The 27,039-nt window shown below is 43.4% G+C and overlaps 1 protein-coding gene across 2 annotated transcripts in view; it reads right to left on the reverse strand.

Annotated features, from left to right (window-relative positions):
* The window catches only part of PALD1 (phosphatase domain containing paladin 1), a 186,358-nt gene that overhangs the window by 79,980 nt on the left and 79,339 nt on the right, over positions 1–27,039 (reverse strand). For both annotated transcript variants that reach the window (XM_054034020.1, XM_054034021.1), the window contains exons 5-14: positions 25,766–25,930; positions 24,871–25,031; positions 23,799–23,874; positions 14,881–15,032; positions 13,045–13,141; positions 11,527–11,631; positions 2,563–2,658; positions 1,678–1,812; positions 1,047–1,163; positions 725–904 (exon numbers count right to left, since the gene is read on the reverse strand). In XM_054034020.1, coding sequence (XP_053889995.1) covers positions 725–904; positions 1,047–1,163; positions 1,678–1,812; positions 2,563–2,658; positions 11,527–11,631; positions 13,045–13,141; positions 14,881–15,032; positions 23,799–23,874; positions 24,871–25,031; positions 25,766–25,930 — 1,284 coding nt within the window. The remainder of the gene's footprint in view (positions 1–724; positions 905–1,046; positions 1,164–1,677; positions 1,813–2,562; positions 2,659–11,526; positions 11,632–13,044; positions 13,142–14,880; positions 15,033–23,798; positions 23,875–24,870; positions 25,032–25,765; positions 25,931–27,039) is intronic.

Raw genomic sequence — 27,039 nt, forward strand, 5'->3', positions numbered from 1 at the left:
CCAAAACCGAGCGTTTTCCTGACAAAAGTCGCATTGCAGTGTGTACGCGCTCACTGTTTCGTCGCCAAAAGGCAGTTTTTGGGGACAAAACTTGGTAGCGTAGAAAAGGCCTGAGTGAGGGTAGGTCTACACACTGATGCAGCTGTGGAGCTTAAGTGAAGACACTCTTACGCTGATGGGAGAACTTCTCCTTTTGGCGTAGTTAATCCACCTCCCGAGAGGCGGAAGCTATGTCGACAGGAGAAGCCCTCCTGTCAACATAGCGCTGTCTACACAGGGAGCTATAAGGTCATTATAACTATGTTGCTCAGGGGCATGGATTTTTCACACTCCTGAGCGACGTCGTTATATTGATATAAATTTGCAGTGTAGACCTGGCCTTAGTTTCCCAGACCTGAAGAAGAGCTCAGTGTAAACTTGTCTCTCTCACCAACAGAGGCTGGTCTAATAAAAGATATTACCTCATCCATCTTGTCTCAGAGAATGTATGTTAGTTACTCAAGTATTACTACCATGTAGTATTTGCTTTGTAACCACTAGCCAGTTACATATATGCCAATGAAAATAAAGCAATACAAGCTGCTCGTGCAAAATGTTACAGTACCAAAATAGCACCAAGACACTTCCTAGTGCCTGCTTCACTGCATTAAGCACCTCTAGTAGCAGTAGAGACTACCACCAAGAATAGAAAAGGCAGAAGGTGAAGAAGGTGCTGAGTGTTCACCTCTAATTGTTCAGGTGATGTAACAGGCACCGTAATCTGTTGTTCCAGGATCCCAGGTTCCCGGAGGGTGTAGATTTGTTCATTTCCTTCCAGCACCACTTCTTCACGGAGGTTTATCCACGTGATGTGGGAGTACTTCCTCTTTGCATCCGTTAGGTAACTTAGCACACTTCCAATAGCCTATGGGAAATGGAAACAAAATGAAACTCCCAGCACATACATGTTTCAAGCTGCCCTGCACAGGGCACAACCCAGAAGGTTTCAATCCTGCACTCTCGTCACCTCCCCCTGTGCCAGAATCTCCACCATGCTGCCTCCTTACCTTGGAGTTGGGCTGTGCCATCCCATACACAGGCATCTTGGGGACCCTCCGGAAGTTGGCTACCCTCATTTCCTTGACAGTGCTGAGCACATCTGGGGAGAAACGCTCATCCACCACCTGCAGGAGAACAAAATCAGAGTAAGCTGGAGCCAAAGTTTAGATGAAAGCCACATTTCCAATCTCTTGGTTCAGCTGGCACCTTTGCCATCACAGGTCTTCCCAGACAGACTCTCCCAGCTGGTCACTCTCTAGGTCAGAGTAGCACTCACTGGTAAAACAACCGCCTCCGCCGAGAGCCTCCCACTTTCCTTCAAACACCGTCCAGGACACTGTAATGTGCATGTCTGACACAAGGATCAGGATGGAATCGAAGTCACAGAGTTAGGCTCAAGATTTCAAACACTCCAAAGCTGAGGGGCACATGGATCAAGGGCTCTGGTTTGGCCCCATCAGAGTGAATTTTCAGTGTAAGCTTATGGAAGCATGTGGGGGGGAGGTTCCCCTGAAGAGCGCTTGGCTCTGATATACTGTATGTGGTTCTAGAGAGGCTGAATAAGCCTCACATGCCTATTGTGTTGCCTCCGCCCTCTAAAGGGTGGGATCTGCAAGAAGATTTAAGAAGTTCACTCACTAGCACTCGCGTCCCCTTTGTTATCAGTTCCCCCATCACTGTGAGCTCTGACAGGTTCATGTTCATCTGCAGCCTGTAGAGCTCTGGGTGCCCACACCTCCATCTGCTGAAGTTGAGGGCAAAGGCCAAGGGGTACTATCAGGGAGAGAGAGAGACAGGACAGACAGACAGACATGCTTTGTTCAGGAACAGATAAATGCAAGCACTGTACTACAAATAGATCTTACATGAATAGCAACCTTCCAGGGCAATCCTTGCAAGCAATTCAGAAAAGGGTTGAAAGCTCACCGTTAAGGGGTTTTTTTTTAAATCCCATTTCAGAGCTTCGCACAACCTGACCCTGATATTCGCCTTCCTATTCCAGTCCAGAGCCTCAGGCTCATAGTGATACCATACTCTACAATGTGATGTGGATAAATGGGAGACAAGGAAAAAGTTTTCAAACCAATTTCACTTGAAAATTAGCCAAGATTTGATTCCATGCTCCACAGCGGAAAAGCTGATACAGCAGTTCACTGAGTCACCACCTGGTGCCTGGGGTTCCTTCCTTGGGGAGATGAAAGGGGACTGTTTTCTCAGGGAACATGTGCCATATACACAGTACATAGTGGGAGTGGGGCTTGGGCCTCCATTACCATTACCCCATGCTCTTAACTGGATTTTACTCATAGTAGTCCATTAGAACTAACATAAAACCAAGAGCATCTGAAGACACCATGAGGGGGTCAAAATCAACATCTGGAAAGTGGCAGAAGCTGGGCTTTCCAGCATCCAGCCCCTCAGCATACATGTTTGTTTCCACCCACAGTAGAGCTGCTGAAATGAAGTAGTGGGACGAGGGAGTGTAGGGTCAGGCTTCACAAGGACAATGGGGAGAACACTCACCTGCTCATGAAGGTAGTAGTTGAAAGCAATCAAGTAGAAATAGCGCTCAAGGCTCTGCAAAGTCCTTTGAAGGAAATACTCTTTGGTGCTGCTCCCCTAGAATAAACCAGAACAATGACATTTGTGACAGACTACAGGAGATAGAGCCCATTCAATATGAACTGCAGACTTTAAACATGACCCAAACGCTAAGATCAATGCAGAGTTTGAGTCTATGAAATGTGTCTCTCCATAAGCTGTTTGCCTTCAAGGATGGGAGATCACTTTACACTTGTTGCTGTTTGTCTAGAAGAGAAAACTCAGTAACATGCAAACACTGGCCTATCTCGGAGACCCTATATTTTATAGCTAAGCATGCAAAGTTGAACGGGATACTTGAATAGCATATTGCCTAATGTTCCTGCATAGCTTAGGCTCTGGAGAAAGCAGGAGTCTTTCCAACTGGATTCAAACTGGTTTGCTATCCTCTGTTTGGTTTGGGGCAATGCAATATCCAAATGTCAGTACGGGACTTAAAATTTTGCAAACCAGCTATACGAAAGAGGGGTTGTGGCGAGCTCCAGTCCTGACACCTTCCTGGGCACATGGCTTGCAGCTAACAAGTTCAGACACTGACATCTTCTTGTGGGCATGGGTTGATGAAAAGCGAGTGAAAGACAGACAAGGCTATACCACAGGGGTAACAATGTCATACACTATACTGCAAGCATGGTGGCTGTCTAGTGGTGTTTGCTATCGTATTTGGAGAGTTTATTTCCAATTTGTTTTTATTTAATGCTTCTCTCTTCTGTTTGATAATTTGCCAATAAAATCTGCTTGCTTTGAAGGTGACTAGAATTGCATGTGTAGACTTAAGGTGAGGACAAACACTGTTGTGGTGCCTTAAAGACAAAGAGTCTCAACTGTGCTATCATCAAAGGCTAAAATCAAGAGTTGGGGGGGTGGGGGAAACAGCATGAGCACCCCATGTTAGCCAAACAACTTGAAGGTCATGTTATAGCACTGTTAAGATAAGATGCCTTCTCAAAGCACTTGAAGGTCACGTTTCTTCACAGACACCCCACAATCACCCAGAAGGTCACAAATATTTGATCACTAAGCAGTTAGATTGCAAATCCAGATCCAGGATGTTATGGAAAATGTTCTAACATTTAGCTGTGTATTTATAAAGAGATTTCCCTGTAATACTAGGGGAGGGAAGGAGGATTTGGCAAGTGTTACTTGGAAATCTCTGACATTATGTAATTGATTGTAATATTCAATTTACATATTATCCATGAGATAAATCTGGCCCTCTGTCATTTATCAAGAGACTGAGAAGCATGCTTACTCTGGAAACTCAAAACAAAGTCTGTAATGGTGGGAATATGCCAGGTTTTCATTGATGCTAATATCAATATTAGTGCTATTTTTCCCCAGGTATTCGTTTTGTTTAATTTTCTTTACCACATTTTTACCTCTGAGGTGAATCTCCTAACACACACACCACAAAGTTTTTGTTTTCTCTTAATTTTTTTTATATTTTACACACACACACACACACACACACACACACACACACACAAATACCTGAATCCAGACTGAGGTGACTAGTTTAGCAAAATTAAAAGTAGCTGAGAACTGGATTTCTCAGGGCATTGATAGCAAAGTGTACAGAGGTCACTTCTAGGTCATCAGGTCAAAGCCAGACCAGGTTTGTAATGTCAGAACCTTGTTGCCATCTAATGGATGTTTTAATCCATTTCTTTGTTCACAGGTGTCCAGATCACAAAAGCCAATGCTTCATTTGACACCCATTCTAGCAGTCTGAGCAGGGGCGTAAAGGAGTGAACACCCCTCTCCCTCTGTAGGCATGACCCATTTTGGTCAGGAGTTGAGGCACATTGGCAGTGAGGTTTATGGAAGTATGTTCTGCTGCTGTCTGTGCCATACTTATTTTCTGTGGACAAAGGATTTCAGACTTCATTTCCATAGAGTTAGCACCTTTCAGGAGCTCAAACTTTTTGGGGGGGTGAGAGAAAGATTTCCTCTGTCTGCCAAAAAGCCCCAAGAAAATGATCAGGCCTATGAAAATTCATTCAATAAGACCCCAGTTCAGCAAAGCTCTTAAGCATATGCTGAAAACACCACTGACTGTAATGGAGATATATTGTTTTTCACAAGCTGAGGATCTGGTTCTACATCTACGTATGCAAATATCTCCTACCATCCATCTCTCACTCTCTCTGGTTTCTTTCTTTCCCTCCCTTCCCTTCTGCCCCCAAATGCAGTTCATGTCCAATAAGCAAATTTTCCTTGAGACTTTCCATTGTTTAAAAGTGTTATTGCTACATTTGAACTTCAAATAAACACTCCTCTTGTTTAATTTACAGCAATCCCTGAAGGTTTATTTCCCATTGTCAGTAACGAGATATACCAGCCATCTCCCTCCACAGCAAATCACTGCAGCGGGGGCTTGGTATGGGTCTCAGGTAGCTTTAGCTTTTAAAAAACAAAACTGTATCTCCTGCATGGGATAAAAAACCCATCCTCATGCTCATGCCAAAGACCAAACTAGGAAGAGGAGTTCTCCTTCAAATATCACCATCCCAAATAATAGTGAATGGGAGCACTTCAGATTCCAGCTTTCAGTTTCTGAGTTCCAAAGCCTACCTGTCAGCAGGATGTGTCAACATTTTCTCTTTAAACTAGCAGAAGAAGAAAGCACTTGATACATAGCTACGGCCAAACTTTCATAAAGTGATATCTACATTGGGCCTGAAACTTATAAGAACGCTCCTGCAACTGTGTATGCAAATAGGCATTTATATGCAAAAGAACCTATCTGTGCAGATCCAATGGGACATATGTTGTGCAGGCAACTCAGGTGCATATTTCTGAACATTTAGCCCTAACTGATCACCTTTGGATCAGCCTGGCTGAGAGACCTCATCAGCAAAGCTGAACACTTGAGGCACCAACTCCCAATGCTCGTCTCTTGCTGCCTGGCCAATAGAGGCTGGGAGAGCTTCAGAGGCAGCACATTCAGCCCTTTGGTATGGAGACATACCACCATGGCTCAACACTGACTCTGGAAGGTCATGAAGGAGTGATACTGACAAACTTCAAAGGGGGTCCTATCCAGTCACCCCTTGCTGGAAGGATGGTTGCAAGGACCCGAAGCCTTAAGGCTGGGGAATATAAAGTGCAAGAAAAAGTGGAGCAACCCTCAGGACTCAGAGGGAGATTTCTAACTCTCTGCCCTGCAGCTTAAACATGAATGAAAGATGATCCTCACCTTGCTGCTCTCTCATATTCAGCACTGTGGGGCATCTCCACTAGTTAGCCAAGGACACATGCCAAGCATTACCAGAGAATGCCCACTGAGATATAGTCCTACTCATGTGCTGTACAACTCCTCTTTGGGCAGTGAAATATTCCAAACGCTCCTAGAAACAAGGGCAGGGGAGTGGGGAGAAGGAAACCAGGATTTCATGAATTCCTGAGAAGACTCACAAAAGTGCCATCAAACACCTTTATTGCTAAATCATAGAAATGTGGGGCTGGAAGAGACCTCAAGAGGTCAGCTAGTCCATCCCCACATGCCGAGACAGGATCCTTACACCATCCCCAACAGGTGTTTGCCTAACTGGTTCTTAAAAACGTCCAATGATGGGGATTCCACAGCCTCCCTTGGAAGCCTATCCAGAGCTTAACTATAGTTAGAAAAATTTTCCTAAAATCTAACCTCAATCTTCCTTGCTGCAGATTAAGGCCATTACTTCTTGTCCTACCTCTAGTGGACAGGAAGAACAATTGACCACCCTCCTCTTTATAACAGCCCTTAACAGATTTCAAGACTTATCAGGTTCCCCTCTCAGTCTTCTTTTCTCAAGACTAAACATGCCCAGTTTTTTTAAGGTTCTCTCACAGATCAGGTTCTCTAGACCATTTATCATTTTTGTTGCTCTTTATCCTTTTTTTTTTTTTAGTGTACTGCCCAAAGTGGGACATAATAGTTCAGCTGAGGCCTCACCACTGCCAAGCAGAGTGCGACAATTACCTGTCATGTTTTATATATGACACCTGTTAATACTCCTTAGAATAATGTTAGCCTTTTTTGTAACTGCGTCATATTGTTGACTTATATTAATGCTCCACTATAATCCTGGGTCCTTTTCAGCAGTACGACTACCTAGCCAGTTATTCCCTATTTTGTAGTTGTGCATTTGATTTTTCCTTCCTAAGTGTAGTACTTTGCACTTGTCTTTATTGAATTTCATCTTGTTGATTTTAGACTAATTCTTCAATTTATCAAGGTTATTTTGAATTTGAATACTGTCCTCCAAAGTGCTTGAAGACCCTCCCAGCTTGGTGTCATCCACAAACTATATAAGCATACCTTACCATTATCCAAGTCATTAATGAAAATATTGAAAAGTACCAGACCCAGAACAGACCCCTGCAGGACCTCACTAGACACATCCTCCCAGTTTAACAGTAAACCACTGAGAACTACTCTTTAAGTATGGTCTTTCAACCAGTTGCACACCCACCTTATAGTACTTTCATCTACCACATTTCCCTAGTTTGCTTATAAGAATGCCTCACTAAAAATCAAGATATATCATGTCTACTGCTCCCCGCATCCAATAGGACAGTAACTCTGCCAGAGAAGGAAATTATGTTGGTGTGCATGATTTTTCCCTGCACAAATCCATGCTGACTATTGCTTAATCACCCTATTATCCTCTAGGTGCTTACAAACTCATTGTTTAATCATTTGTTCCTGTAGCTTTCGAGGTATCAAAGTTAGGCTGACTGGTCTATAATTCCCTAGGGCCTCTTTGTTCCCTTTTTAAAAATAGATACTATGTATGCCCTTCCCCAGTCCTTTGGGACAACACCCATCCTCCAGGAGTTCTCAAAGATAATCGCTAACGGTTCCAAGAATGCTTCAGCTACTTCATTAAGTACCTTAGGATGAATTTTAGTCAGGCCTTGTGAACCCGAATACATCAAATTTAATCAACATTCTTGAACCCTGTTCTTTCCTTATTCTGGTTTATGAGGTGTTAATATTAATGTGTTAAGCATCTGGTAATAATTAATCTTTTAAATAAAGACAGAAACAATATAGGCATTAAATACCTCAGCCTTCTTGGGTGCCCGCTGTCATTAGCTCTGCTTCCCTGCTAAGTAATGGACCTACACTTTCCTTCATCTTTCCCTTCCTCCTAATGTACTTCCATAATCCTCTTTTTGCCTTTTATGTCCCTTGCTAGGTTTAACTCATTCTGCACTTTAGGGCATGTCTACACTTACCAGTAGATTGGCACTGTTACAATTGATGCAGTGACTGCATCAATTTAGTTGGTTTGGTGAAGACATGCTAAATTGATGGGAGAGCACTCTCTCATCGACTTGTGTATTCCACCTCCCCGAGAAGAGCAAGTGAAGTCGACTGGAGACATTCTCCCGTCAACACAGCACAATGTAGCCACCGTGGTAAGTGGATCTAACTACGCTGACTTCAGTTACGTTATTCACCTAACTGAAGTTGCGTAAATTAGATCGATTTACTGCAGTAGTGTAGACCAGCGTTTAGTCTTTCTGATTTTATCCCTACATGCTTGCACTGTTCTTTTGTGCTTAGAAAATTGTCCATGTTTCCACTTTTTATGGAATTCCTTTGATTTTCATGTCATTAAAGAGCTCCTGATGGTGCCATATTGGCCTCTTACTATTCTTCCTATCTTTCCTTTGCTATGGGCCAGATGCTCAGTTGCTGTAAGTCAGTATAGCTCCATTGATTTCAATGGGTTGATATCAGTTTAATCCAGTTTAGGATCTGGCGCCATATGTGCACTTTAACATTTCCATAAGCAGCGCTGATTGGAATGTTTGAGCTACTCTGATATCCCTTGCTTTAAGTGCGGGATAAAGTGTAAATCTGCTTTGAGCCATTGCTGTTAACTAATACGTGGTATTTGAGGCATCAAATTAAAGTGGAAGTGAATCCCAATCAAACAGATTGGAAATCAGTCATGCATCACAAGACAGTTAACTTCCCTATTAACCAGATCCCTGCTAACCACATCTTGGCTCAGCAGCACCAACTGTTTAATTTATATGGAGATGTACCTATCTCATAGAACTGGAAGGGACCTTGAAATGTCATCGAGTCCTGTCCCCTGCCTTCACAGCAGGACCAAGTACAATCCCTGGCAGATTTTTGCCCCAGATGCCTAAATGGCCACCTCAAGGATCGAATTTACAACCCTGGGTTTAGCAGGCCAATGCTCAAACCACTGAGCTATCCCTCCCCCCAAGTTTGCTTGTCCACTGGATCAAGGATGGGATGACTGGAAGACAGTAGCTTCAGTGATAATTAAACCCAAACTAGATACAGTCAGATTCCATTTTACCGATCATTTGGCCTGGCTGTTTGAGAGGTTACTTGTCCGGTCAGGTCCTAGCACATGCTCCTTGGTGGGCAGAATGAAAACAAACAGCCTATCCTATCCACCCCACCTAGGAAGGTGATCCTACAAATACAGGCAGCAGCCAAGGTCCTCAGGGGACAGCCTTATACAATAAAAACATAGTCTTCTATAAAGCCTCCCCAAGAAGGATAGAACATGTAGTTTGCTGGAGAGAGGAAGTCTTAAGTGGCAGTATATGTGATGGTGAGTCTCCTCATATGTTGGTGTAAATCAGCAATAAACAACTCTGAAGTCAATGGAGGAGCACTGGTTTTACACTAATGTGCTATATGGCTCCGATTGTGCACTCACATGGCATTTGCCTCCAGCAAGTACTAAAATTTCCCATTTCTTGTCAATTGATCAGGAATATTTCAGCAAGAGGAAGAATAGGATGCTTTTTCTTTTTATTTGCATTATCTAGGGTTCATTCACATTACATTGGCGTGGGAGGAGATGGTAAGATATCAGTCCCAATCAAAAGGTAGCAGAAATGGCTTATTCCGAATACTGTAAATTATAAAGCACACCCATAAATTCAGTACAACAACAAATTAAAGAAATAATATTATAATTTCTGACTTCATCCAAGATCGGAAGGGAAGCAGAAAAAGAAAGCTTTATCCCATCCTTGGTCTTCAAAGATGCAGCAACAGGAGAGCAGAGTGGCAGCTTAATCCTGAACACTGTTATTGTTATGACGTTATTGATTCATTATGCTCTATCCAACCAACAACAGGAGCTCCCATCCCTGGCTCTAGGCACTCCTGACAACTTTCAAACACACAATTGTAAAAGGAACCACTCCTGCAGTCACCCATCAGCTAAGGATAACACAGCAACAATAAACACATCACAAATATTTCCTCAGGGCATAAGCAAGTCAGTGTTATTAACTGGAAATAAAGTAAAGAGCATGTCATTTACATTACAAAGTCATGAAAGCCTCCTCCCCCAGACACACCTCACTTTTTGACAGGAATAAAATCACACCTCTGTATTTTGACACAACACCTCACCTCAAACAACTACATCGACACCTCATCAGCAGGAATGAGAATTTTCCTTCCCGAAGTGTTCTCTTGGAAGAAAGGAACATTCCTTCTGTTTTCAGCATAAACCTTTGGCAAAGAAACGGTCTTCTGGCTTTAGCACAATCTAATAGCATATATCATCCGTGTTTATAGTGTCTCTCGTTTACACTTGAATTCCATAGTACATCCTGTTTATATTTTCAAGAACAGGAGACTTCAAAAAGGAAAAATGACTGTATTTCCATCTTTCCATCCTTCTTTCTTCAATTCTTCACTCACCCTGTAACTTGCTTCTAATAAATGACAAGTTCACTATCAGGGGATGTACATTAAAGACTCCAAGGCCACAGGTAAAATGAGTATGGTCGTCTCAAATGCCCACATCACAAAGAGAACCACACCATTTGGCACAAGTGGCAGCCTCTGCTCAAGAGAATTCCAGGATTGGAAAAAGACAAGCACTGGCAGAACTATGTAGGAAAAGTTAATGCAAGCACAGTATTCTCATCCACATTTTTTGAAGGAACCGTAGTATTTTGTCTGTAAACTGAAATAAGTCAGGAATCCGATGTAAGAGCTGCTCCATCACCACTGCCATTCCTGCCCCCACATCATACTGAAGGACAGAACTCTCACTATGACACTGCCAAGAACCCCTATAAAATAGTCTGTCTGAATTACTAGAGATCGACAACACCACCACTTCACTCACATACACCACCTTTCATCCATAGATCTCCAAGTGCTTTATGCAAGAGGTCAGTTTTGTTATACACGTTACAGATGGGGAAATGAGGCACAGGGAAAGTAAGTGACTTGCCTAAGATCACTCAGCAAAGCAATGGTAGAGCAAGGAACTGAATCCAGGTTTCATGAGTCCCAGTCTAGTGCCGTATCCACTAAGCCACCCTGTGTGTGGATTTAAAAGCATGGCTCTCCTCTAAAAAGTGACTTAGTAAAAAAGATCATGAGCTTCCATGTTTATTATCTATCAGTAATTTCCAGAGGATAGGTATTCAGTTTACATGGAAAAACAGGTGCTCAGTTTACAAAGAAAAGTAGATGTTTACAAAGAAAAATTTGTCAGTCCTTCTCACTCCTAGAGGCATAGCTGTCAGCACGAACATGAGTGTGATACAGATATCACCCAGAGAGGTCAATATCTGATGGAAGGGCTGACACCCTTCCTAAATTAGAGGGCAGGAAATTCTTCTTCTGCAAATAACCAAGCTACTGTTTAAAATGCTAAATGAAGCAAGGAGAGCTGTCAATCTGGTGACTTTCATCAGCATAAAATTCACTCCAGATTTTTTAAAAATAAGTACATCACCTGCACTATCCTATTTGTATTTCACCACAAAAAATGCCTATTCTCTTAGTACTAGATTTTTTGTTTTTTGTTAACAACATATGAATTATTCTCTTCAATAGGCACCATGTTTCTGTAGTTTGGCTTCCTACAGTACCTGAATCTGGTAATCTTCTCCAATCCCTTCCAATTTCTTCTTATACTCATAGATGGCTTCCTTCATGTCATGCATTTCAGAGCAGCAGGAAATGGCACTGTCCACCTTGGAGAGATCAAAAGGGAATTCAGTAATTGAAGGCAAGAGATGAGATTTCACCGTCTCCCAGCTGTTTCTACGTAAGTCAATGAGATTCTTTTTATTGGCCACAATTGTATCAGAACCCACAATTCCTTGCTCTAATCCATGGTCACTACTTCTGACCTTATGAGAAAGAAACTGCGACTAAGGCCAGGGCTACACTACAGACTTCTGCCAGCATCGCTATGTCAGTCAGGGCTGCAAGGAGGTGTGATTTGTGACAGACAAGCGTGCAGGCAAAATCCCCTCATGCAGATGCAGCTATACCAGTAAAGCTGCGCTTTTGCTAGTATAGCTTGTTTCACCCAAGAAGAAGGGGGGAGTATACGGGAATAAGCTATGACGGCAAAACTACAGTTTTACTGGCATAAGCTGCATCTACACTAGGAGTGTTTTGCTGGCATACTATCCCCATATTCTTATCCTGGTACAGTGCTCCTAGTGTAGACATAGCCTAAGGCCTGGTCCACCCTTGAAAGTTTTATTGGCTACGTCAATTAGGGGTGTGATTTTTGCCAACATCGTCAGAGCATGGTACAGTTAGAGCAGCACAACCCCATTAGTATAGACACAAATATATTGGTGGTGAGGTGCCTTATACCAGTATAGCTTATTGCTGTTCCCAAAACAGAATATGTTTTACTGATTTACACGTTTATACTGATACTACGGGGGTTGTACTGCTCTAACTGGACCGGTACAGTTAAAGCAACAAATCTTTGACATGCCAACAAACCTTAACTCCCACCTCTGGGCCCACAACAAACCATGTCGCGATAGATGGATGTCCACCGAAATATTAGGTGGTTCCTCAAGGAGAAATGTTTACAGGCTCCGATGAAAGCTGTGCCCTGACTTCCACACAGAGGAAATGAAGCATTGGCATAAAGCCTATGAGGGGGCTGAGGAACTAGGGAATGCTAGCAGACCCCTCCCCACAAAGCACATATAACATGGCAGTGCCCCATACTGTCTGAAGAGGAATGCATGACACCAGTTGTCTATAGCTAAAGAGCACAAGGAGAGGATGAAATAGTGACATAAGCATCTCAAACTCCAGGAGATCCATATTGTACTGGGACTGGCAGCTAGAGTCATCAGTGACCCCTTTGTCTTTGCTATAAGTGTCCCACTATGGGATTGTTTTACACTCAGTACTATACCAGAGCCCCTGGCCACTCAATAGAGGTAATTTTAAATCCTAATTGTTGCTGACATCATATTATGAAGCTAAACACACAGGAAACATGCAGGGGGAAATCCAAGATTTTGTGCTGTAGGACGCATCCCTTTCACACAAGGGCTATGTACCTGCCTGAGGGCCACCAGTATGAGATATACCTACACATGTAACCATAGCCACAGACACACACTTACCTCCTCAACGATTTGTTGGCCTTTTGGTACCATGTCAATAAAGTTCTGAATAACCCGAAATTGGTCCCTTGACAAAGTATTAGCAGGATGTGGAAGGCTGTAAATAAGGAAGGAAAGAAACAGAGTAAATCTGAAGGTATAGTAACCTTCATCTCTTCTGTCCCTCCTTTTGCTTTTCTTTTACATTTATGCCAATTTAAAATCTTAGAGGAAACTATCCTATTTCACATAATTCATCCAATCATCCTAGTATCCAGTAGGCAAGATAGTGGCAGTAGCTGAGCTTACAGGTGTCTTCCATTTTGAAAAGTTCTAATAGTTTGCTCTATGTTGAAAATAGGGAAATCCTGAGAGAGAGTACTGATTCCAGCACAGCTGCATGCTGTATTTCAAATGACTTTGGATTAAAGGGACACCATCCATCCATTTGATTGTACTATTTTTATATTATGTATATTTAGAATCCCTTTCCCATGAGCACACTGTCCATATTCTTCATTTTTGTTTTCCTCCAGGATGCGTGTTGTTGGCAGGTAATCATCGTAGGCTATTTTGAAGACAGCTCTCAAGAGTCTACCCAGACAGCAGCCTCAGAGTCTGAGCTGCTGTCACCTGCAAGCTTTCCTCAGAAAAACAGGAGCAACTGCTCCTGGGGAAGCTACAGATAAGGGTATGGTGATGTTCAATCCTAAAGCAGCTTTCTCAGGAATGGCCCAAAGAGGGGAATGTATTGTAAATGGGCTGGGAGCCCCTATTCACTGTGGTGTATAAGCTGTTAGAACACACCAGTAAATCAGGCACTGGGTGGAAGGTGGTCTTGTGGGGAATAGCCCTCCACTCCCCCACAAGAGTGCTATTGCTGGAAGCGCTCCCCACCCTCAAAAAATATGTTAATGAAGGGGGCCCCAGGCCCAAAATGTCATTTAATGGGAATATAATGAAATCATCAATACCTTTACTCACATTCCAGTCTCTAATACAGAGACCAGAGCACCTACTCTCCTCGTGCACTCTCTGTGGATAGAGTGAACGGGACAGACTGTGCCTGGCTTCTGGAGCAGGTCATGTGGGGAGAGAAACCAGGAATGGAATAGCTGTGGTGCAGTGGCTGAACTGAGCCTGTAGTCAGCCTGTCTCTTTTTGGAGAGATCACACTAAGGCCAGGTCTACACTACGGAATTAAGTATCGGGGGTAGCCGTCCCGAAGAAGTGAGGTTTTTACCCACGAAAGCTTATGCCCAGATAAATCTGTTAGTCTTTAAGGTGCCACCAGACTCCTTGTTGTTTTTGTACTACGGAATTACTTCAGTATAACTACGTCGCTCAGGGGTGTGAAAAATCCCCACACCCCCGAGCAACGCAGTTATACCAACCTAAGCGCCAATGTAGACAGCACTATGTCAGTGGAAGGGTTCTCCCGCAGATGTAGCTACTGCATCTTGCAGAGGTGGATTAACTATGCTGATGGGTTAACTCTCTCCTGTTGGCACAGAGCGTCTTCACTAAAACGCTACACCAGTGCAGCCGCAGCATTGAGTGTAGACCTGCCCTCACACTGTCACACAATCAAAATCACAAAGGTCTGAAAAGGGCCCTGCCCCTTGCAAAAAATTTTTTTTTTTACAAAAGAATTGATGAGAATTTCTACAGCAATTCAATCCTTCCTGTAAAAAGCACCCTCAATACATGCACCCTTAGCAATTAACATATGAGGGTTGTTCTTAAATACAAGTTCATTATTTAAGAAGCTCTAGTACTAAAGGAAGCCCTCGGCACTCTCCTCCCCAGTTCATTCCACCAGCTATCTAAAAGGGGAGGGGGTGAAGGCATGCTTACTCTTGTTTCTGTGCTGCCCCCTTGCGATGATAAAGCACCAGAGTGCCTAAGACCATGGCGAGGTTAGTCCTGCCAACGCCAGTCTGACAGCTGAAGAGTAAAGCAGGAGGCAGGCTGCTGGGGTCCTGGAGCAGGAGCAGGTTTGGACTCTCCTATAAATGAGATAGAGACAAATGTATCATCTCTCACACAGAGCATCATAAAATGCTTCACAGTGAATATATTCAAGCAGCAAGGAGACTACAGTATGCAGCTCAGTATTTATAAGACAAACATTAAAATAACAGTATCAGAGGGGTAGCCGTGTTAGTCTGAATCTGTAAAAAGCAACAGAGGGTCCTGTGGCACCTTTAGGACTAACAGAAGTATTGGGAGCATAAGCTTCCGTGGCTAAGAACTTCACTTCTTCAGATGTGACTTGCATCTGAAGAAGTGAGGTTCTTACCCACGAAAGCTTATGCTCCCAATACTTCTGTTAGTCTTAAAGGTGCCATAGGACCCTCTGTTGCTTTTTATTAAAATAATACTATTACTTGTTGCTTCTGTAGTTCCATCTTGAGATCTCAAAGATCATTACAAAGGGAGTTCAATATCATCATCATCATTTTCACATGGGGAAACAGGGGCACGCAGAAATTAAATGACTTGGGTCACATTCACTCTCTGGGTGGGTCAGTGTCAGAGCTGGGACCGGAACTCAGGGTATGTCTACATTTGAGCTGGGAGGTGGGATTCCCAGCTTGTATAGACAAACCCCTGCTAGTTCTGCTCGAGTTAGTGCCTAAATCAGCAGCGTGTCTGCAGCCACACAGGCAGCTTCTTGGGATAGCTGTCCAAGTACGTACCCAGGGGACTCTATTCTGGTGACTAGCCCATGCCGCCACAGCCACGGCTATTTCTAGGCACTAGCTCAAGCACAGCTAGCATGGGTACATCTACACGAGCTGAAATCACACCTCCCTGCTCAAAGATAGATGTACCCTCAGATTGCCTGACTCAGGTCTTGTGCTTTGACCACTAGACCATGTTACCTTCCTGGACTCTGTAGCTCTCAGAGCATGAATTAAAGAGGGGCTCAAAAGCCAAGTTCTGCAGACAGCAACTGAGTAGATGGGAACTGGGATGGTTAGAGACCAAAGAGGATCTATTTGTTCCCTGAAAGTGCATCTGGGGACAAATACCAGTCACCAAAGGATTCCTGAAACAGGATCTGAGCAGGTGGGGAGTCACTAAGGCACAGAATGACAAACAGAAAGGCACAAGGTTAGCCACAGAGGCTGTTTTGCCATTTTAGCTGCTTATTTTGCATGGTCAAGTACTTCCATGAGGGAATGAGAGAGCGCATCAGGATTGCTCACAAACATAGGATGGTGCCTTCTGGCATCAAAATCTATGAACACAGAATCACAGAACTGGAAGGGACCTCCAGAGGTCATCTAGTCCAGTCCCCTGCACTCAAGGCAGGACTAAGTATTATCTAGCATGTAACTTCTAAATAATATCTAAGTATTATCTAACACGTAACTTCACCAAAAATAAGACACATACCTAAGACTGCATTGAAGAAAATCAGAAAAGAAAATCAGTGGCTTTGCCAGGCAGATAATACAGACGTGTGCTTTGAGAGAAGTGTTAAATGACAGAGGTAGAGTTTTGCCATGAGAAGTGAACTGCCCCCTTTTGATGCTATTTGACTGGGCACCCACTGCTTCTCCCTTCCTATTGACGCTCACATTCATAAACTTAAGGGGCGAAATCCTGGCCGCACTGAAGTAAATGGCAATGAATTGTTTCCCAAACATTTCCATGGCAAATCCCATAGGGAAGTTCCCCTGGGAATCTGATTTATAAAAGGAGCAAGAGAGCAAAGGAGGAACAAATGGGATAGATGGGTTGGCTAGGAAAGTTTTCAAACTGATGTAGCCTCTTAAAAAAAAGAGCTTAGGATACTCTGGGCAAGATTCCAGTGCAGCGTACGTGTGATGGTCAATTCTGAAATGTAGAAAAAATCCTTTATGACATGGGCGACTAGTAACTGCTGATAGCGAGGGGGCACAATTTAAAGATTATGGTGTAGGCAGCAGGGTTCAAGGCAGGTACTCATGAGGCAAAGGAGTTTTGGTTTCTAGCGCTACTTTTGAAGTCATGTTTTACGATACTATGTAATAGCAGATGGAGACTGTTCTAAAAGAGAGCTACATATGAAGAAAACTCGGATTCTATGTTTTGTACGTGCATTAAAAATCTTAAGAAAGTTGTCCTAATATATGGCTAGCATTAAGGCCAATTTGTACATTGCTGGCTCTGACACTTGAAATTCTTTTTAAAAAAAGTATCAGGGGGTAGCCGTGTTAGTCTGTTTCCACAAAAACAACAAGGAGTCCGGTGGCACCTTAAAGACTAACAGATTTATTTGGGCATAAGCTTTCGTGAGTAAAAACCTCACTTCTTCGGATGCGGGGGGGGGGGGGGGGGGGGGCACTCACAGAAATTCTCATGCATTCTGTCACTTGCTTCTTTGGTGTGCTCACTATTACCTTAGAATAAAGTGCCAGAATCAGTCTTGTGAATAAATATAACCCCAACACAACTGCATACAGATTTATAATTACAACCAAACCAAGTGAGGGTTTGATAGAAAAATTATCCATCTTTATTTTAATAAAAACACTGTTTGGAGTGAAGTCCTATCCCTCGTTCACATTCCCAAACACTAAGATAGCAAATGTTTTATATTAGCACACTAGATGCATAAGCAGAGAGCTGTCCCTTAGGTCTGTAATACCAGGGACAGATAATGTTGTGATCATCTTAGACCAGGTTTATCTCCTCTATCACCACTGACCTGCTACTTTCTGTTTGGCTTTGGGAGCAGAGCAGATCTATTGCATCTCTCCACCAGACACCAGGTTCTCCTTAGCAGCCCAGTTTTTGGACACCTATTGTGTTGCTCAGTCACTTCAATTATACATTTGATATGCTTGCTTTATGGCGTAAGCCTTCAATTTCTCTTTTAATTTTAGTTTTTATTACACTAATGTGCAGGGAACAAACAATAACTAACTGAATGTTTGCTGAGGATTTCTGAAACAATGTAAGCCATATGATATTTTTGCAGCAGTACAGAAAAAGAATTAAATCTACTCGGCCAATTTTACCCTGGTGTAATTTCACTGGAGTCAGTGGAATTACAACAGATTAATTATACCCCTAGCTTTCAAAGTGCAACAATATGCCATACCTTTCAATACCTCACTGTATACAATACAGTATAGCATACCTTCCAATACCCCACTGTACGCAATATGCATACCTTCCAACCCATCACTGTATACAATACAGCATGCCTTCTAATACCCCACTCTGTATACAGTATTTTCAAAGCTTGTAACTTATACGCCCCTATTAAGTATCCACGTATTGTAATAGAAATAATATTGAAGTATGTATCCACGTAACACTCAGCCACTGCAGGGATGGGTGCAGTAAGATGACCCAGGATCTCTACACATCTTTTGTGAACTTTGCACCTGGTGGGAGAGAGCAGCTAACAACACTTTGTCCTTATCCTTTCTTGGCAAACTCTTTGCAGTGAAAACATTACCATCAATGCTACTTTCTGTATTTCCAATGTGAGCGGTAAGTGGCTCTCGTTACATAGCAAGACCACCAAAATGCAACTATGGGAATAGGGTGCATACGCTGTATACCTACAGAAACCAGAGTGCTAATGCAAACAAACCACCTAACCTATCCAAAGTTCTTCAATCAAAAGACTTTACATATGAAATGAGGTGCCACCTCAGAATGTGCTAAGGGCATAGAGTGAAAGGAGGCCATCAACTAAACATGCTGTACAGCTCTTCCAGCATTAGATTCAAGTCACACTCCCAGCAAAACAGGAGAGGGGTTTGTGGCTCTCAGAGGAGCCTAGAGTCTGCAACTGCTTCTGTCTCAAGGCTAGGAGAGAAGATGAATAACGAAAACCAAAAGGCACATTGCTGGAAAACACACCCACAGCCCTGCTTACTATACAATAGAGCAATTTCCCTCTTTAAAGCCTATACCTGCGGGAAGACTAGAATGTGGGGATATGACATTGACCCTCCCTGTCTAGATTAGGAAATAGATTGTGTTGGAAAACGTGATAATTCAAGCATGTTAGCAAACACGTTTTTAAACACTGCCTATTTTCCAAGTTTAGACCTGCCCATTCAGAAGAGGGGCAAGGAAACAAGGGGCACTGGGCATGTTAGAAAGTCCCAGTTCAAACCACTTGAGCATCCAACCAGAGAGCTCAAGTAGTTACACCCCATCCCAGAGAACTCAGTTGGCCCATGGCCTTGAGCTGCTCTTTTCAACCCCAATAGTAGGGGCCTTAGCAAGGTGAAGTTCACTTGTCTGCAGACACGATGGCATGAACAGAAAATCCCTGGGAACTGTGGTCCTACCATATTTAATGGTAAGGGATTGATCATGTAAGGGAGGAAATCCAGGGTATTTTAATTCTGACCTGGGATTCTGGGAGGGCAATGGAGTGAGTGAGCAAGCGTTCACCCCTGGGCCACCATTAGATACACAGACTCTACCCCACTCTTTTCCTACAAGTCAGAGAGGTGCTCAGTGCTTCTCTTTGATTCAATCTTAACAAAAAACAAAAGAAAAAAAAAAAAGAAAAAAATCAGATGCCTGCCCATCCATCCAGGCCACATGGCTGTTTCCTTGCTACAGCCCCTCCATCCCCCCAGACTCCCAGCCCTGGCCTATGCTGCCCCCATCCTCGCATGAGCCCCATGATCATCCCCAGTGTCCCCAGCATCCCCCCCTTCCTCCCTGTTCCCTCCCTTGAACCCTCCCATTTTGCCCAGTCACTGCAAGAAAGAAGCTCCCGCGGCAGCGCTTTAAAGTTTCGAGTGTAGCCACGGTTTATGATGAGCATAAAACAAAAGCAAACTAAGCAAGTCAGAGCATTTGATCTTTGGAATTCTAACACAAGTCTCCGGACTTTCAGGGCAGAGCATAAGGCCCATCTCAGCTCTCAAGCTTTTGTGATAGATGCTGTTTGGGAGAATTGTTTAAAAACAAAACAAAACAAAAAAACCACCAAAGCTGCAGAAACTAGGTCCTCTCTGCGTCACAGCTGATGTCTACACATTGAGTTGTTACTATTAGGTGCATTTTATAAATTAGATTAACAAAAAATAAATACACTCAAAGTAAATCATCTGGACTAGGAAGTGCAGAAATAGCATTTCTACCAAGTAAAGCAGTCATCCTGTGCTCTGGGTCTCACGTACGGAATGTCTTCACTGGGACCAAAAATCATTTCCAAAAAGAAAAAACAATTCCCCAAACCATCTTGAAACTTGCATATCCCCATTCCTGCCTTTTGGTCTCTTCACGCTCTCTAATTAGCCTGTGAAGTAAATAAAGCAAATGAGAGTGCTCAATTCTTCACCTGCGTTTTGCTGCTCATTACCATGGAATTATGATGTGCTCTCAGTGAGATCTGACCTCAGGTCAGCCCTGAGGTTTCAAAGGTGGATCACTCCAAAATTGCCCAGTTCCGTATTCTCACCCTGAAGCTCTAGCTGTGCCCACCAGTGGTGAATTAGCCACTGGGCCAATGGGCCCATGCCCAGGAGCCCCAGCCAATTGGGAAGCCCTGAAAAAATGGGTGCCCCCACGCCTGGCTTGCCTCTCCCTGCCCAGCACTCCAGAAGCACTGGGTGGGCGGAGCGGGGCAAGCCCCCACACTCCGACCCTGCTCCCCACCAGGAGTGTGGGGGGATTGGAGGAGCTGCAGGTGGAAGGAGTTGGGGAGGGCCCCCCACTTGCTCTGGCCCATGGCCCCACAAAGCCCTAATCTGCCCCTGATGCCCGCTGTCGGTACCAGGATACTGGGTTAGATTTGTCTGACAGATTGTGACAGAATATACCTTTTTATTCACACCCTACACAGTATCGTAATAATCTTTGTACAAGATATGCTTTGTGAGATATCATTTGAAGCCTAATAATTCACTGAACAATAACATGATTTTGAAATGTATGTAGTAATATTATATATAAAGTTATAAACAAACTGAAATTAGGTCTGAAATGTGTTTACCAGACAAGTCTAGATAAACCAGTTTCTCAAAGACAAAAAAGATGACGCCTCTAGCCAGGTGTCATCAAAGTTGATGGGCAAACACCTATCAAGGGGCCATTCTTTGGTGGTGGTGGGAGGGGAGGCAGGAACAAACAGATCTGCATCTTAGCAAACAACAGCATGAAATCTCTTTATGGTGTCTTCATAACTCCAACCTCACACCGGGAATGAACTTTACCTAAGGGTAACCCTTAGGAAAATGCATTTCAAAGGGGGACTGGACTATAACAGTGAGGGACAAAAACACCCCAAGGTCTCTCCCTCTTTCTCCTAAGAAAACAGAAGAAACAGCCTTTTGACCTTGCGGGCAGATCCTTGCCTGAGAATTCGATCAGCAATGTTACTGGGAACATGTGGTAAGGAACTTCACCTTGAACCAAATCTAGTTTGTTAAGTTTTAGTAGTAGGAAGCATTTTACCTTTATTTCTCTTGTAACTTTTTCTGATTTTAATGCCTTATATTTGTACTCAGTTAAAACCTGTCTTCTTGTAGTTACATACATTTGTTTTATTCTTTAATCAAGGCTAATCCATTGTTGTGAACTGTGTGGGGAATTCCATTTAGGGTGGCAAAGTGTTGTATATTGATTCCTTTAGAGGGGTAATGGACCCTAATATATCTGGACTGCCCAGGAGAGGTTGGACAGTGCAGTACACACGATTTAGAGGAAAACCCGAAACTGGGAGTGTGTTCGGGTCACCCTGCAAGTGGTAACCAAGGCTGGTGGAGGCTAGTGTGTGTCTGATGTGTGGCTGGCAATCTGCAGCTATACACAGACACTGAGGGGGTTACTTGCATGCTGGAAGGCTGTTTGTGAGTGGCCAAGGGGGGAAGATAGAAAACACTGAGAGACACCCAAATTTGCCAGGCATGGGTGAGACAGCCCCTCACTGGTCTTGACTGCACCCTGCAGAATGTCATACCGAACACAGCAGCTCTTAATTTACGGGACTAAGCAGGAGTAAGTGGTTAAGTGAGCTCTAGTCCAAAAGAAGCTACCATACCTGGGTCAAGACATCTGGAGACATTCTATCCAAATTACAAACAGCAGAGAAATTAATGGCTAAAGTAAATGGTCTAGGGAGAAAAAAAGGCAGAGTGGGAGATGGTGGGGGCAAAGAGAAAATAGATTTTGTATTTCATTTGGTCTTATGAGAACAAGAAGCACTTAGAGCTCTCTGCGTACAAAAATGGTGGGGTTTCCAACCAGTTGAGCAAGCACCCTGCTCCATCCAGCTCCAAAAAAGGCAGAGCAAAAAGGAGAATGTGTGAAAGAACATGAAGCAGGATGGAAAACGTTTTGGAAGAACACAAGCCCTCAGCGTGCACCTCAAACAGGAAGGAACTAAGATAAACACAGGTTGCAGTTTTTCTAATACATTGTGCCAGAGTAAGAACATATGACTACATCTGCAGCAAAATGAACTCAAAGCAGCTGTTTATCATTTAGGGTCAAGACAATTTGAGTTGCAACAAAAAAATCTCACTCTAAGGCAGATTTTGGTACCAAGAAAGCATTAGTGACATTTTCATTGGTTCCTAGAAAAAAAGTTTTGTTCAACTCTCCTTAAATCCTACTGAAAAAAAAAATCTTATTTGAAATTAACACAAAATATACATGTTTTCCTAGGGGCTAGTGCTCTGTATAGCCACACACAGGGGTTGGGCCAGGCAAAAGATGAGTGGTTATTTGTGTGTAAGAGTTATCTGGTCAGAAGCGCCAGAACAGCAGCCCCGAGGACTCAATCCCTCAGTTTATCCATTGAACAGGTACAGCACAAGCAGTAGCAGTGCTAGCTTCCCACCAACGTACCTCACCTTCACCTGAAGAGACCACCTCTAATGATCACTCTCCCCACCATAATGCCAAATATAATGAAGGCCATTGTTAATCAGGAACAGAACTAAGGCCTCCAACTCAATTCAGAGGCCAATGAACAGTCACAAGACGGCAAAAACTTTTGACCACTATGAATCCAAGCCAGATGTGCATCAGTAATGTAGAGTATCCCAAACATGATTTTCAGACTCCAAGTTATTTTAAGCATTGTAAGGGCCCCAGAGGCAAACAACCACGCCTGAGAACTTCGCAATAAAGAGCCAGAGAGCTGTGCTCTCGGCATCTCTCACACACTGCACTTGTGTGTCAGAGCTTGGATCAATTGCATCAGTAACTATGGAAACCACTTTGGGACTGGATTCGATCCAGCTGTACCATACTGTTGCTCATCATGACAGGTGCTCCTTCCTGAACCACAGGGGTTCAGCACTGTATTTCTGGCCGGCTACCACAAAGCTAGAAGCTTTGAAAGAAGTTTAAAAATAGACACACAAGCTTGCCAACAGGTTGGGATGTGGATCTGGAGTTGTGGCAACTAACATTAAATCCATTCAATAAGTGCACATCAAGCAGGCCATTGGTCTTCTGCTTAACACATTTGACCTCAGGGAGTCCTTGGCCCTAACCCAGGCTCAGCCACTGAGTCATCATGTGCCCTTCACCAAGTCATTTGCCTCCCCCTTAAGCCTTATCTCAGGAGGGAACCTGGCTTAAAAAAACAGGAACCTCACTAGAAATCAGATGTTGCATCTGATCCAAGTAGCTTCTCTGGGGGCAAATAAACAACAAGCAGGTGGCAGTTAGTGAAGTAATTTTTGCTAGCATGGCCAGAAAGAGTTAAAATATCAGATTGCTGCTAGTCTAACTGCTTCCACGCTGCTAATGTGAGACACCTTATAGGTGCCACAGTCTGCAGTCCTTACCCTGAGGAAATTGGTGAAAGCATCAAACTGTGCTTCTAGAGGTGCCCCATCCACAGGCAACGGCAACCGATGGTATCTGCCAAACACAGTGAAAAGACATTCATCAGGATGTGAGCAAAACACTAGTCATTGAAAATAAGCAGATTTTCCACTTTAATAAAGTTAATAAATAATATATGGAGATATACCTATATCACAGAGCTGGAAGAGACCCTGAAAGGTCATCGAGTCCAGCCCCCTGCCTTCACTAGCAGGACCAAGTACTGATTTTTGCCTCAGATCCCTAAATGGCCCCCTCAAGGATTGAACTCACAACCCCGAGTTTAGCAGGCCAATGCTCAAACCACTGAGCTATCCCTCCCCCCTAATTTCTAGGGCATAGACAACTGGAAATGCTGCCTTCTGATGTGTGTGAGGGCCTCACTTAAAAGAAGAATGATGTAAAAAGAACGACTCTAAAAACAGTTATGTATTCAGTAATTGTCACTGCATTTCTAAATTTAGAAGAGGATTATCAACATGTTTTGGGGCATCTTTCATGGTTATAAAAGTAGAGTGCTTATGCCATTCATCCTTTGGGTGGAGAACAGCCTGGTTTTATGGAGGAAGGAGAAATGCACATCCATGATGGGGGTTCTGTGAGTCTCCTTTCCTCCCTTCGAACCTCTCAGCCTTGAGGCTGCATAACCGTTTCCATTCTTCCAATAGGGTGGACTGGACAGAACTTCCCATCAGTGTTGCTCTCCAGCTGGACTGAAGGGCTCTTCCTTCCTTTCCTCTAACCAGAGACCAAGTATACATGTTGAAACCACAGAATCTGTGACCTCTGGGAGATTGGGAGCATGACCCAGAAGTACATTTATGAGAACAAAAGGTCTATGTTACAGTTCTGGGACGTTAGGAAAAAGATTGATAAGATTGAATATTTGATTGGTTCCCCCGGCATAAATAAAACTCTTTTGAATAAACATGCAGAGGAAGAGAAAAGAAAGAGCAGAAAAGAAAAAGAGGAGGCTGCCAAACTATGTGGGTGATTTAAAGGCAAGGAATGTTGTATGTGTCTGTGGATTACCTGTAAGATGGCAGCAGGAAGACAGGCCTCTTGTACACCTCCTCCATCACATGGATATCCTCTTCACGCTGGATGGTCACGGAGTGTGGCTCATCTTTGAAGTGTTCAATGTCATTATAGATGTAGTATGTGTTCTCACTCAGCTGAGCAAAATCATGTATCTTCAGTAAACAAATGCAACAAAACCATGTTTAAAACAAACCGCTTTACTGTTTCATCCCCATTTTCAATTCCACCAACACAGCAGCACATGGGAATCGCAGCTCTTATATACAGCATGTGCTGTTTTAGACAAAGGAAACATACAGCTTGACTGGACTCAACATATTGGTCACTAGAAGTTTGTTCATGCTACACAATCTGGCACAACGGGCAGTGCCCGCTCACAAGAGGCTCAGGACTGGAACAGGAAGGAGGATGTTGCACATAAGGATTGAGGTGAATTGGTAAAAGTGTGTGCAGACCTAGAACGGATGTAGCAGGCATGAGAGCAGCTGCAGGATTAGGTGGAGACCCAATGGCAGAGCTGTGCAGGTGTTCAAAGGTAGAATAGCATGAATGCTTGTGGGTCAGGACTTTGGTTTACTTGCAAAGCTGGGTGAGGGTCCAGAGCAGGGATTCTTCAGGTCAGGAACAAAGTGCAATGTAAGATTCTGTGAGGTTTTAGCCTCTATTTCTTGGCCATTAAAAGTCACCAAGTAAAGCTGAGAAATGATTTTTATATGTATATGGGTTTATATATAAAATCAGAATTTTCAGATGGTTCCAATCAATTGTCCCTATCCTCTGCCAAACGCACACCTCAGTTCACCCCAGTCCCCAAACCCAAACAGACAGACATCCCAGGCCCCGCTATTTCATACAGTGGAACAGCTTCCTTATGGCTCCCAATCACCTCTTTCCGAATTGCAAGCTCCAAGTTGTCCACTTTGACCCCTCTCTGCAGGCTGTGCAGGTTTTCATGCAAGTTCTCCTTTCCTCTTGGCGTGTAGGGCACAAAGTCATTTTCCATGCGTAGAAACAGAACAGGCTCCTCACGAACACAGAAGAAGATGCACTCCTGCAAAGACACAGGTACATGCCAGCCAGCATCCTCCACCGCTCCAACTTTGTGAATGGTTGATGAATGCCTAGCTGAGCTCAGCATCTAGAGGGAGGAGACTAGACTAGAGAGACTGTTATTCTGTTTTTTAAAAGCTTGTGAGGCATATTGTGGCAGGCAAGATATATTAACCTAGAAAGATAAATACTGCTGTGCAATTTTTTCCCCAGTCAAACTGGGGGAGTGAAGGTCTCAGTGTCCAACACTGGGACGGTGTAGGGAAGATGTTAAAGAGACAGGATTGTTATTTTTCATTATTTGTTTTGTATGTTCGGAGGAACTTAAGACCTTGAGTTTTAATCCTGTCACCACATGTGCTTATGACAGCCTTAAAAAAGTGTCATGAAAATTCACTAATATTTGCATTACTTACATCCTGGTGCCATGATGAGGATGATAATATTAATCATCATCAAGTATTTGTCCTGGATGAGTGAGGGGCATAACATTTTGGAAGGCTGCCTTATTTTTGTAGGTAATTATTTCAGTCACAGCTCTTAAGGCAGAACCTTTTTATGACTGGTGTGAATTGCAGAAGGCAAACCTTCTCTTTCATGCCACTCTCATTGCCACAGACAGTGCTTCTCAGCTACCCATCTCAGTAAAAGGGGAATAAGAGGGATTAAAAATAAATCAGTAAGGGGCAACACCACCAGAGCATCACTCTACTTCCATCCACATCCAAGTGAGCAGAATGGCTTCTTTCAAGGCTAATGCTACTAACTGGGGTATTATTCCACAGGGGGACTGCAGCTAATAACTTCCACAGGAGCATTACACTTCTAGGATTCCCCATCCACCAGTGCACAGAGTGAGATTCCTAGGTCCCACCCACTGCTGTCTGGAAGTAGCTATATCACACACCAACAGGCTTTTGTTTAAAACTAGAATTGACCAGCAATGAGCTGTTTGTATTTTGACTTAATTCATAGCTACAGTGTACTCACAACATCAGCAGCCTGTGGAGACTGTACAGTTCTTTTCACTTCATACTGTCCACAGTTACCCACAGGCCCAATATGTCAATGAAAATCAGGAGCGGCAGAACTCTAAAAGGAGCTGTTACA

Source organism: Malaclemys terrapin, chromosome 7 (genome assembly GCF_027887155.1).
Source record: "Malaclemys terrapin pileata isolate rMalTer1 chromosome 7, rMalTer1.hap1, whole genome shotgun sequence".
In the NCBI taxonomy this organism is placed as follows: Eukaryota; Metazoa; Chordata; order Testudines; family Emydidae; genus Malaclemys; species Malaclemys terrapin.